Source organism: Zea mays, chromosome 1, assembly GCF_902167145.1.
Source record: "Zea mays cultivar B73 chromosome 1, Zm-B73-REFERENCE-NAM-5.0, whole genome shotgun sequence".
NCBI lineage: Eukaryota > Viridiplantae > Streptophyta > Magnoliopsida > Poales > Poaceae > Zea > Zea mays.
In genome coordinates, this window is record NC_050096.1 from 49156007 (window position 1) to 49170053 (window position 14047).

General features: G+C 47.2%; 1 protein-coding gene across 1 annotated transcript; it reads left to right on the plus strand.

Moving 5' to 3' along the window:
- The first annotated feature begins 11552 nt into the window (after positions 1 to 11552).
- LOC541637 (nicotianamine synthase 2) lies at positions 11553 to 13749 on the plus strand. The gene has a single exon (NM_001111392.2). It carries the CDS (start codon positions 11812 to 11814, stop codon positions 13615 to 13617), a length of 1806 nt encoding a protein of 601 aa, NP_001104862.2. The 5' UTR covers positions 11553 to 11811; the 3' UTR covers positions 13618 to 13749.
- Positions 13750 to 14047: the final 298 nt, after the last annotated feature.

Consider the following 14047-nt stretch of genomic DNA (forward strand, 5'->3'; position numbering starts at 1 on the left):
GCATGTTCATGCAGCTATAGTCGCCTAGTTACCCAATGAGTTAGTAAAAGACTTTGAAAGACTCAACCTGAGAAAAGTTGTGCATACTAAAGGGATCACTATCGAAGTGGAATCCTACCTTGGAGCAAGAACACGCAAGGGTCAGATCTGTGATGCTAAAATTCAAGAAATAAAAGATCTGATGGTAGAAGGTAGAGGTCCATACTTCACGGAGGATGAACAAGGCACAATATGGTTCAAGAACATGATATGTGTTCCTGAGATTGACAGCCTCCGTGAGACCATACTGAAGGAAGCACATGACTCTGATTACTATATTCATCCTAGTAGCAAGATGTATCAGGATCTGAAGCAAAAGTATTGGTGGTATGGGTTGAAAAGAGACGTAGCTGCACACGTGGCTGTATGTGATGTATGTCAAAGAGTCATAGCTGAACATCAGAGGCCAGCTGAATTGTTACACCCGTTAAAAGTGTTTGAATGGAAGTGGAAGAAATTGTTATGGATTTCATTGTCGGGCTACCTCGGACCTAGAAAGGCTATGATTCCATATGGGTGATCATGGATAGATTAACCAAACTGGCTCACTTTATCCCGGTCAAGACCACTTATAAGGGTTCTCAGTTGGTAGAGTTATATATAGCTCGAATTGCGTGCCTACATGGTGTACCTAAGAAGATTGTTTCTGATCGAGGCTCTCAGTTTACCTCAAGATTTTGGAAGTCTTCATGAGAACATGGATACAAAGTTGAATTTCAGCTCGACTTATCATCCCCAGACTGATGGCTAGACTGTGAGAACCAACCAATTACTTGAGGATATGTTAAGAGCTTGTGCCCTTAAGCATGGATGCAGTTGGGACAGGAGTCTGCCATATGCAGAGTTCTCTTACAATAATAGTTATCAAGACAGTTTGAAGATGTCACCATTTGAAGCTTTATATGGAAGAAAGTGTAAAACTCCTCTGTATTGGGATCAGACTGGTGAAAGACAGTTCTTTGGGCCTAAAATTATTCAAGAGGCAGAGGAACAAGTTCGTGTGATCCGGGAGAACTTGAGGATAGCACATACTCGGTAGAAGAGCTATGCTGATAACCGGAGAAGACCACTGGAGTTTGAAGAGCGTGACCACCATGGAATGAGAAGATTCAAAGTTAAAGGCAAGCTATCCCCTTGCTTTATTAGACCCTTCAGAATTTTAAGCGAGTTGGGGAGATGGCCTACCAGCTTGAGCTACCAGATAATTTGTATGATGTACACGATGTGTTCCATGTATCTTAACTTAAGAAGTGTCTCCATGTCCCAGAGGAACAGTTGCCAATGGAAGAACTCAGTGTGCAACATGATCTGACTTACACGGAGCATCCTATCAAGATCATTGACACCTTGACTCGGGTTACAAGGAATAAAGTGATAAAAATGTGCAAGGTGCAATAGAGTCATCATGGTGAAGATGAAGCTACTTGGGAGAGAGAAGAAGAGCTACGAATAGAATTTCCCCACCTCTTCCCTAGTTCCTCTTAATCTCGAGGTCGAGATTATTTTTAAGGGGGGGTAGGATTTGTAATACCCAACCTGTGGATAATAAGAGAGGAATTAATCTCCTTGTGTGTGTTGCCTCTAATCATGAGAAATGTTAATAATCATACTTAAAGTGCCTAAATTAACATAAGATACATAAATAATCTATGCATCATGTTGGAGATTTTTGCTTGTGCATTTAATTATACTAATAATTAGATATTAATGCTGAAATTAGGGTGCAACCTAATTTGAAATCTAGGGATTGAAAATGACATAGAAAAGAGAAGGGAAATAATACACATTATAAATAAAATATATATACAAACAAATATACCTTTTCATACTGGTACTTTTAATTGAGCATATAATCCAAGTGTGAAACTCAACAAAAGTTGAATTTAAATCTGAAATCTAAAAATAGGAAGAAGGGAAAAAAGAAAAGAAAAAGAAAAAGAAAAAGGAAAAGAAAAAAAAAGAAAAGGCGCGTTTGGTCGAATCTTGCACGGACGGCCCAATTTCTATTCTACTGTGCAACCCAACTGGAGTTTGGCACGACACCCGGGCCCCTCCCGTCAGTCCCCTCATGCGTGCGCTCCTGTGAGTCTGGCGCTGACCGGAAGACCCCACACGTCATACTCTAAGCCATCATGCGTGCGCGTCGTGCATTCGGATGATCGGTGGGCCCCCTATACTGTTCATATCCCCCGCTAACAGAACACAACCGTCGCTGCGACAGACCCCCTGTGGTTCTCGCAACAGCCCTGCCAGCTGAGTCGGACCACCCGTGCGGAGTATATACATGTCATCCTGCCCCTCGACCTTGGTGCAAAGCGAAATCACCGAACCACATAGCCGCCGCGTGGGAGAAAAAACCAGAAATCGCCGCCGTCGTCAGCACCCGTGTACTCCATTACCCAAGCTCTGTCTCGGGTTCGGTGGGGTTCGCGGGTGCTCTCGAATCATTCGCACGCCAGTGGGTGGGCACTGGGCGCACTTGAGCATCCTAAATCGCTTGCCGGAGTCGTAGCGCCGCCGCGCGCCACGTACCACGCAGATTCCGCCTCGGTTTCCGGTAAGGCTTCCCCTATCGAGTTGTCCATTGGTTCTACACTCCTTTGCGCTAGGTTTTACGGCCGAGTGGTGTAGGTCAGCGCACTTGGGAGCATCACGGGCGAGGTCGCGACCGTCATGGTGGAAGCGCCACCCTATTAAGCGCCAGTGGTGGAAGAAGACCTTTAGACCGTAGGATCAAAATCCAGGGACCATGAGTGGACCAAGTCATGGTAGTACTTGAGCCATAGATCTGGGTGGCTACGGTTCAGATCGGTGAGAGGGAGATGGTTCAATATTTTAAATCTGGGCCATCAATGCTAGATCCGATGGCGTAGGTTATTACGTGGCGCGGGTAATCTGGAACCTTGTATTTATGATCCGAGGGCCGATGTTGCTCATGGTGTTAGTTAGCAACGGATTGACCCGGACAGCGGGATCCTGACCGAACGGTGGAGATTGCATAATGGTTCGTTTGGACTAGATTTTAATCTGAACCCTCGGGTCCGGATCGGACAACCGAGATCTGACGACACCCTTTCGCCGTGTACTTTTACTTAAGATACCCTATGCTTTTTCCTAAATAACCCGCCATCCACATTGAGGCTGAAAATAGTACGGATTGGTTCTGAAAGTTATGGATTAGACCATAGACTCTTGAGAATTATGATCTGCGGTCCAAAGAGTTAAAGGAAAATTGATAAAGTGTGGTTATAAAGTAATTTATGGGTAAAAATAATTCATTAAACTTGTAAAGTCCATAACTCCTTCGATTTAGCTCCAAATTGACCCATTCCAGTTTCTTTGATTTGATATTAATATTGTTTATCACTTGGTAACTCTGCTTTATCATGAAACATAGATTAAAATTGTCCACTCAGTTTATTCTGTATCAACCACTTAAAACTTCGGAAAATAATAACTTGTTATCTGTAACTCCGAATTCAGTGATTCTCGAATGTATAATCTCATTACGACACGTAGAATATTATTATGTTGTATGTTCTCATGTTTGGTGTGATGTTATTCTCCTGTACTATGTTTGTTTGTATTATTGCGAGTAGACGAGCAAGCAACCGAGGACCCCGGTGCCCAGCAGGTGGAAACTGCTGAGCAGGAGCTCATTGAAGGCAAGTGGTGCCCTTAACCACTTTTATTTACCCAATAATATTCTCTATAATCATTTTGACATTCTTAGGCTTAATTTTGATGGGACCCAATATGTCACCCTAGCTTGGTCATCTTTACACCTTGTTTACCCTTGAACTTTTGGGTAGTCTTTTCTATTGCTATATGTGGTTTTGGGGTGTTGAGATAATTATTACTCATGGTCATGCTTTATTGTTGTTGTTCTATTATGTTCATGATAAGACTATTATGTTAATTGGAACATGGAGCTTAACTTGAGAAACATGTGCCACCAAAAGGGTGGAATGGGACGCCCCTGGCTAACTAATTAGGAAAGCTAGTAGAGTTCTACCTTACCCAAAAGGGGCAAGGGCAGTAGGGGAGTTGTCTGTGTAGGGAGGTTCTCGGGTTGATTTTGCTACGATGGCTTTTCAGATGGGGGATTCCTGCATTGCGCTCCCTAGAAACTGTAGCGGGTCTTCTGAAGCTAGTGGAACTTTGTAAAGGCCTCGTAGCGTTACCCTGCTTCGCTTCCTTGGTAGAGGTGTATGGGGCTCGTACAACCCCGTGGTAGATGGGTAACATGATTTGTGGGTAAAGGGTACAACCTCTGCAGAGTGTAAAATTGGTATACTAGTCGTGCTCGCGATCATGACCAGCTCAGGACTCTCGCATGATTAATTTATGAAATTAAACTCAATTTGTCATTTGCATCGCATTGTGGTTTTATTAATAATTTTGATCTATCATTACTCTGGTTTGGTATATATTTACATTTAGTAACTGCTAATAAAATTTGACCAACTTATTAAAAGCAATGCTCAGATTTAACCCTTATTTTTTGATCAGCCTTACACTTCACATGAGCTCCCACATTTGGTGAGTTCATGCACATTATTGCTCACAACTTGTTGAGCTATGATCTTTTATGAGCTCACCCTTGCGATATATAACCCCCAGGTGAAGAGAAGGTAATCCAGGAGGAGGTCTACAACGAGGAGTACGAGCTTATCTAGATGGCATCTCCTAGTCAGCTTGATGTCGCCAATGAATAATTATTAGTTTGTTTTATTGTTATCATTTATTTTTGTAAGATACTTCCGCTATGTAATAATATTTGTGAGATTTATCTCTATACACTTGGTCATTATATGTGTTGTTGTTCTTTGGCGCACATATGAGATGCACCCAGCTTTATCCCTTAAATCCGAGTGAGACATTCCCCCACAACCCACGCCGGCGTCCACTCCGGGCCCGACAGCCACCCTTCGCCTGCCGACGTCGGGGGCTACCTCCGACTGCTGCCAGGAAGGTTATGACTCGATTGTTTTGTGAGGTGGCTGCTGCCAGGAAGGTGACAGCTCCTGCTCCCAATGCGCGACATGTCCGCGTCTAGGAGAGGTGCGATATCAGCGTCCTGGAGAGGTGCGAAGATGCTCTGTCAAGGACGACACCGATCATGGATCATGCCGCTCGGATCGCAGAGAAGATAGATTATGGGTGGCAACTGGTGGAATCCAAACAGTCGAAGCGGCACCCGTTGAAGTTGCATTAGCTATGCCGTTTGAATTTCAATCGACACCGACGACCCGTTCTAGAAGACCTTGTTGGTAGGTGCTTTAACTGCCTCTCTCAGAATCACTTTGCATTCCCGTGCACGCTGAAGACGATGTGCTTTTGCTATCGGGAACTGGGGCATCGTTCGTTTGAGTGCTCTCAGCATAAAAGGTCGGTGTGGCATATGATTTCTTCTGGGAAGGTGGCAGCGAGCAGTGCAGATGCTTCTCGACCTGAGACTGAGATCTCGGTCTGGAGGAGGATCAACCTTCCGGAGCCAAGTGCAGTCAGTGGTGATGTTCTGAGGGAGTAGCATCGACCTAAGATACAGATCTCGGTCTGGAGGAGGCTCACTTCATCTTCAGTGCTCAAGGCGAAGAAACTGGTGTGAAGGAAAGATCACCAACATCTTCCTGAGGATACAACTCTTGCTGATCGGAATCAGAAGCCATCATCCATGGAGGGAGATGGTAGGGGCTTGGTTTCTTAGGAGTTCGGTGGTATTCAATCAAAAAGACAGTGGGTTTGCAAGAGACGACATAGAGCCAAGTCAGTTTCTGCTTTGGCTAAGCGGCCTGCACGATCGGTGTCACCTGTAGTGGGTGATAAACCTTGTATCATGCGATGGACTCAGCAGATGACCAGAGCAGAGGATGATCTTTAGAAGGCAGTGGTGATTACTGTTATCAGCGATCATGAGAAGGTCCCGGTTGAAGAGATTGCTGAGTTGATTGCTCCTAGGCTAGAGTTGGAAGATAGCTCCTTGATAATTCGACAGTCTTCAGAGTCAAGCTACATCATGTTTCTACCCAACTGTGGCATGGTGGATTTGTGGGTGGGCAGTTGGCCTTTTCTCAGGGCAGCCACTTTCACTATCACCTGTAAGAAAAGGTCTCGTTTTTTGAATTCCAAAGGTGTTGTGTTACCTACCTTATTGGACGTAGAGCTTCAGGGAATCCCCATCCTTGCTTGGGAAGCCAAGACCGTGGAACAATTGCTTAGTCCTTTTGCTAGTGTTCATCATGTTCATCCAGACACCTTGGAGCTAAAGGATGTGGTTGTTTATCATTGTTCTTCTTGGTGTTTGAACGTGTCACTGGTACCAGATTCGAGAGAGCTTTGGATTGTTGAGCCTCCCTTTGCCGTTGATGGTGAATCCTATGACAGGAGAATGTTTATGTATCCAATCTGCATAACATTGTCGTCTGCCCCTCGGTAGGATGGATCTGATCCTAACCCTCAGGTTATTGAAGTGGACGGTGATGATATAGGGCGTGTGCAGCAGTGATATCCACGTTCAAGACCTCCCCAGTCACGTCGCGACAGTGAGGAAGATGGTTAGTCGGGACGTCATTCATTTCATGATTGTTTGGGTCCAAGAGATGATGACATGAAGCATCGAAACCTGATTTATGAGAAGGCAGAGGCAGATTTAATGTGGACAGTGGAATCCGGTGGGGGGATCCTGTCTCCTGGGCTGAAAGAGATGGCTGAAGATAGGCAAGACAACCCTGATGTCCTTAATCCTGCACTTGAGAAGGTGAAGAAGCTGAAGGTTTACTCTCGTCAAAGGCTCAAGAACATCCTGACACTAGAGGGGGCTGGAGCTCCCACTCCTGCCACTGCGCTTCCTCCCTCCCCCTCAGGTGTGGCAGCTGCCGACACAATTCCGTCTGAGGCTCCTGTCTTAGATGTTGACGTTGTGCTGGCAACTCCATCTGAAGATGGCCTCCCATTGTCACTTTCTCTACTTGAGCCTGGAACGCTACCTCCCTCCCTGTCAGATGTGGCAGCAGCCTTAGATGTTGATGCTGAGTTGGCTGCTCCATCTGAGGAGGGCCTCCCAGCGACACAAGCTTCTTTGGAGATTAGTGCACGAGAACAATTCATCAACAGATTGTCACACAAGATCACAAGCGTCCTACCAGTCCCAAAATCTGTCAGACACCAGCCCACTACCCCTTGGCTGCTCCAAGGCGCAGCCGACGAGTGCCGGGGGTTGGGTTGAATTAAAAATTCAAGACTGGGGAAGAAGGTCCAAGAAACAAGCTATGATGGCTCTTAATATTATTGAAGACAATGAAGGATTCAGCCGTCAAGATTTGGACGACTACACCAAGCTTTTCAAGCATACTCTTTCTCATAGTCATGTGCAGGCTCTTGCTGCTCTTTTTGGGTGGTCTATCCCAGATAATTTGGACTATGATAATGGGGCTGGGGATGATACCACAACAAACATATTTTAGCTGGTGGTTTTGTTGTTCTTGTTTGTCGTTTTACCTCCCATTGTTCCTTTATGGATTCGGAAAAATAATTGTTTGGAATGTAAGAGGACTCGACTCTTTGGCTCGACATAATTCTATCTGTGAGCTCCTCAACTGTTATGGTGCGGATGTAATCTGTCTTCAAGAAACTAAGATGGCGCAACCTTCTCAACGTACTCTCCTCTCTATGTTGGGATCTGATTTTACTGGTTCGTTGGCCCTACCTTCTATTGGAGCGAGGGGTGGTATTCTTATTGCTTGGAGACAACATTTGGGGGTCACTGGAGCTAACAGGACAGACATTCATAGTGTGTCTGTGCAGTTCTGTTCAGAGGAGGGGCACCCTTGGTGGCTTACTTGTGTTTATGGACCTCAATCTAATGAAGCCAATATCCAGTTTCTACAAGAGCCGAGACAAATTAGAGCAGCTTGTCAGGGTCCTTGGATGATTTCTGGGGATTTCAATCTCATATTGCAGGTCGAGGAGAAAAACAACTCGCATATTAATCAGGCTATGATGGGTCGATTAAGAAAATTGGTAGATGATCTAGCTCTTAAAGAGATTCCACTACATGGGCGCAAGTTTACTTGGTCTAATCAGCAGATTTAGCCTACTCTTGTCAAGCTTGATAAAGTGGTGTGCTCTATTAACTGGGAGGAATGGTTCCCTAATGCAAAGTTACAATGTGCAGCTTCTAAAGATTCTGATCACTGTCCTTTATTATTGGGTATCAGATATAACAAAGGTGTTAAAAGGCGTTTTCATTTTGAATCATTTTGGACAAAGATTGAAGGGTTTCATGAAGTGGTGCACAATGCTTGGAGTTCGGTCCCTGTTGGCCAATGTCCATATTCCACTATTGATTTAAAATTCAAAGGGACAGCTAAAGCCCTTCAAGGTCGGAGCAGCAAGAAGGTGGGACATATTGAGACTCAGTTGCATTTTGCTAGAGATTTGATCCATCAGCTTGAGATTGTGCAGGATGGTTGTATTTTGTCTGCACCTCAGAGGTGGCTGTTGAGCAAGTTGAAGAAACATTCTCGGCCTCAACCAAGCGAACCATTGCTCGCCTCATATCAAGGATTTCATGGCTCAAGGACGGAGATGCAAATTCTAAGCTGTTTCATTCCTTTGTGCGTTACAGAAAGAAGAAGAATCTTGTATCCAAACTTACTGTGGGAAATCAAGTCCTTACTGCTCATAATGACAAAGCTGCAGCAGTGGATCAGTTTTACCTTGATCTTCTTGGTGCTAGTAGAGACAGAAATTTATCCATTAACCTTGAGACTTTGGAAATTGCCGGCGCTCCATTTCCAAACTTGGTAGAGTTGGACAACCCCATAACTGAGCAAGAAGTGTGCAATGCTATAAATTGTCTGCCCTCGGATAAATCTCCTGGACCGGATGGGTTTACTGATAGATTCTATAAGACTTGTTGGTCCATTATTAAAGATGAGCTTATGGCTGTGGTGATGGCGGTTTGGAATAGAAGATTTGACAATTTCCACAAGCTAAATTCTGCTTTTATCACTCTAATCCCAAAGAAAGATGGAGCTGATCAGGTCAAAGATTTTAGACCTATCAGTCTTGTTCACAGCTTTGCAAAACTAATCACCAAGATATTAGCTAGTTGCCTGGTTTCAGGACTCAATGATTTGGTCTCTCCAAACCAAAATGCCTTTATTAAAGGTCGCTTTATCCAGGATAATTTCATGTTGGTTCAGCAAACGGCTAAATTTCTTCACCAACAAAGGCATCCACGTCTAATGATCAAGATGGATATTACTAAAGCTTTTGATTCGGTCTCCTGGTCCTTATTGGGTTTTGCAAAATCTCGGTTTTGGGCGAATCTGGAGAGATATCATCTCTGGGGTGCTCCTCACCTCCTCCCTCGGGTGTTATTTAATGGTCACCCGGGAAGCCTCATTTCACATAAAAGAGGGTTGCGATAGGGGGATCCTCTTTCTTTGATGTTGTTTATGCTTGTCATGGATGTGCTTGGTCAGCTTTTCTCTAAAGCAGATGATGAAGGTCTGTTACAACCTCTTTCTTCTAGGCAGCTGCAACACCGGGTTTCTCTTTATGCTGATGATGTGGTTCTCTTCATCAATCTTGTGGCAAAGGACATGATTATGGTTTTGGACATCCTTCACCTTCTTGGAGAGGCTTCTGGTTTATATAATAATAATCAGAAATCTAGTGTCTATCCCATCAGGTGTCATGAGGACAATTTAGAGGTGGTTCACCAGTTTTGGCCTTGTGAGATCTCTAGCTTTCCTTGCAAATACCTTGGCCTGCCCCTTTCTTTACATAAATTAAAAAGGGAGCATGTGTGGCCCATTGTGGACAAAATAGCTAATCAACTACCTGGGTGGAAAGCTGATTTGTTGACTAAAGCAGGAAGAAGTGTGTTGGTGCAATTTGTTTTGACAGGGATGCTGATTTATTGTGCTATGGTTGTGGACCTGCCTTCTGCTACGATGAAGGACACTGATAAAATTAGAAGAGGGTTCCTTTGATATGGTTGTAAAAATGCCATGGGTGGACATTGTGCAGTGGCATGGGGAAGAGTGTGCAGACTCACGAGCTTGGTGGGCTGGGTATTTTCAGCATCACTGAGCTGAGTTGGGCTCTTAAAATCCGATGGGCTTGGCTGCAAAAAACTGAGCCATGTCAGCCCTGGTCATCCCTGCCCCTTCATATCCTGAGGAAAATCCGAGAGTTTTTACAAATGGCCATGTATTCTGAGATTGGAAATGGAGCCTCTACCCTCTTCTGGAGTGATCGATGACTGGGTGGGCAGCGGATAGTGGATATTGCTCCTCGTCTTTTAGGGACCATTCCTAAGAAGCTGATTAATAAAAGGACAGTTCAGAAGGCGATCGGAGATAATTTATGGATTAATGATATTCCTAGGAGTTTATCTGTTGGAGCACTTGCAGACTTTCTGCGCCTTTGGGATTTGGTGGCCCAAGTTGATCTTTGCCCTGATAAATAGGACAAGCATATTTTTCGGTTGGCTGCTAATGGCAAATATCCGGCTAAAGCTGCTTATGAGGGGCTCTTCTTGGGTTTAGTGGAGTTCGAACCTTATGAGAGGATTTGGAAAACTTGGGCTCCGCCCAAATGCCAATTCTTCTTGTGGTTGGTGGCTCATAAGAAATGTTGGACGACAGATATACTTGAAAAGCGAGGTTTGAATCATCTGAAAAGATGTCCTCTTTGTGATCAGAAAAGGGAGACAATAGACCATCTGCTTGTGACTTGTGTCTTTTCTAGAGAATGTTGGTTCCTCCTTCTTAGGCAATTCAGACTCCATGGTCCGCAACCATCGAATATTAATATCATGGAGTGGTGGCATCAAGCAAATAAAGCTATTTAGGGGTCCTTCAGAGATGGCCTAAACTCTCTCATTATGCTAGGTGCTTGGGTCTTATGGAATCACCAAAACAGATGCATCTTTGATAGTCTTTCCCCTAATATTGCTAATTTCTTAATTCAAATTGGGGACCATCACTGTCTGTGGGAGACTGCTGGGGCCAAGGGGCTGTCCTCCCTTGCTGCCTTCCTCTCAGTTGTGGACTAAAGCTTTATAGATGAGTCAGTTTATGTTCGTTACGTTTAGACAGCCGTAAGGCGTCAATTGTACCCTGGTCTATTTTGGACCTTTTTTCTTTCTATTTTTTATATAATGATATGTAACTCTCCTGCGTGTTCGAGAAAAAAAAGATAATAATGAGATTAAGGGAGAAGATCGGCATCTCAGGAGGAGATGGTGAGTTGCCTGACCAAGGTCATGAAGTGGACGTGGGCACGTGGCAAATCCACTCCAGGAACGGACCAAAAATAGGCTACCACTTTCAGGGCGCGACGTGGACGTATTGAAGATCTGGTGGTCACCGCGAAATGTACACATCAGAACGAGGCATGAAACTGGCCTTGGCCGTGGACGCGTGAAGCGCGCCATGCGCGTCCGACGTGGACGTAATGAGCTACTACTTCAGAGCCACATGTGTCCACGCTTCATCAGAAAGAAAACACCTGCACACGTCAACTGGAGCTGCCATCAGTTTAGTTTACATGCTGCATCGTCTGAAGGCCAGATCAGTGATGAGCGAAACATTCTATATATACCCTCAGTCCCTGTTCCAGTTCTCGTCAAGCTAGCAGCACGAGTTGTCGAACACTTGCCTGCTCTTGAGCTCAAGCTATCATCAGCTGCGTCTTGTGCACAGCAACAGCTTCCCAACCGCGCGCAACTGTACCAGCGAAACTACCAACTGCCATATGGAGGCCCAGAACGTGGAGGTTGCTGCCCTGGTGAAGAAGATCGCGGACCTCCACGCCGACATCACCAAGCTGCCGTCGCTGAGCCCGTCCCCCGACGTCAACGCGCTATTCACCAGCCTCGTCATGGCCTGCGTCCCGCCGAGCACTGTCGACGTGACCAAGCTCAGCCCGGACTCCCAGAGGATGCGGGAGGAGCTCATTCGCCTCTGCTCCGACGCCGAGGGCCACCTCGAGGCGCACTACGCCGACATGCTGGCCGCCTTCGACAACCCGCTCGACCATCTCGGCCGCTTCCCATACTTTAGCAACTACATCAACCTGAGCAAGCTAGAGTACGACCTCCTGGTCCGCTACATCCCGGGTCTCGCGCCTTCCCGCGTCGCCTTCGTCGGGTCAGGCCCCTTGCCGTTCAGCTCGCTCGTGCTCGCCGCCCGCCACCTGCCCAACACGACATTCGACAACTACGACCGGTGCGCCGCCGCCAACGACCGTGCGCGGAAGCTGGTCCGCGCGGACAAGGACCTGAACGCGCGCATGTCCTTCCACACGGTGGACGTAGCCAACCTGACAGATGACCTCGGCAAGTACGACGTCGTCTTCCTTGCCGCGCTCGTCGGCATGGCGGCCGAGGACAAGGCCAAGGTGGTCGCGCACCTTGGCAGGCACATGGCGGACGGAGCGGCTCTCGTCGTGCGGAGCGCGCACGGGGCTCGCGGGTTCCTATACCCGATCGTGGATCCCGAGGACATCCGTCGTGGCGGGTTTGACGTTCTGACGGTGTACCACCCGGACGATGAGGTGATCAACTCTGTCATCATCGCGCGTAAGATCGACGCCCATACAAACACGGAGGTTTCTGCTCTGGTGCAGAAGATAACTGGCCTCCACGCCGCTATCAACAAGCTGCCATCGCTGAGCCCATCCCCCGACGTCGACGCGCTGTTCACCGAGCTCGTCATGGCCTGCGTCCCACCGAGCCCCGTCGACGTGACCAAGCTCGGCACGGACGCGCAGAGGATGCGGGAGGAGCTCATCCGCCTCTGCTGCGACGCCGAGGGCCACCTCGAGGCGCACTATGCCGACATGCTCGCCGCCTTCGACAACCCGCTTGACCATCTCGGTCGCTTCCCTTACTTCAACAACTACGTCAACCTGAGCAAGTTGGAGTACGACCTCCTGGTCCGCTATGTCACGGGCATCGCACCTTCCAGAATCGCCTTCGTCGGGTCCGACCCCCTGCCGTTCAGCTCGCTCGTGCTCGCCTCCCGCCACCTGCCGAACGTGATGTTCGACAACTACGACCGGTGCGCCGCTGCCAACGACCGTGCACGAAAGCTGGTCCGCGCGGACGAGGGCCTGCGCAAGCAAATGTTCTTCCACACCGCCGACGTCGCCAACCTCACGGACGAGCTCCGCAAGTACGACGTGGTCTTCCTGGCCGCGCTCGTCGGCATGGCGGCCGAGGACAAGGCCAAGGTGGTTGCGCACCTTGGCAGACACATGGTGGATGGAGCGGCTCTCGTCGTGCGGAGCGCCCACGGGGCTCGAGGGTTCCTGTACCCGATCGTCGATCCTGAGGACATCCGTCGCGGTGGCTTCGACGTGCTTGCCGTGTACCACCCGGACGACGAAGTCATTAACTCCGTCATCGTCGCGCGCAAGATCAACGCCCACGTGAAGGGGCTTCAGGATGGACACGCGCATGCGCGCGGTGCGGTGCCGATAGTGAGCCCGCCATGCAAGTGCTGCAAGATGGTGGCGAACACGCTCCACCAAAAGAGGGAGGAGATGGCAACGGCGTAGGTGTCCATCTGATGCATGGAACTTTTGAGGACCCGCGCCACGTGGTAACAATAATTACGAATCGCTGTTTCAATCTCTCGTGTAACTGTTGTTGTCATGCCTTGTGTGTAAGTTTTTAATAATGACGTGATTTTCCTATGTGATGATATATGCAAGTTTTGCCACCACTTTTTATGTGCCTCATGTGACAGACATCGACGAGAACAGTGTGCACAATGCACCTAAAAGAATACTACTTTAGGAAGGGTCAATCTAATAATTTATGTGTAAACGGGGTCGAAAGCAAATAGCTACCTAAGTTATCCCTAGAGCGCCTCCATCGTGAGTGTATCTAGGAGGGTCAATGGTGTCGTAGCATATATTGTGTGACTTGGTAGCACATACCTATCAGAGTTATCCTTAGAGCGTCTCCGTCATGAGGGTGTCTAGG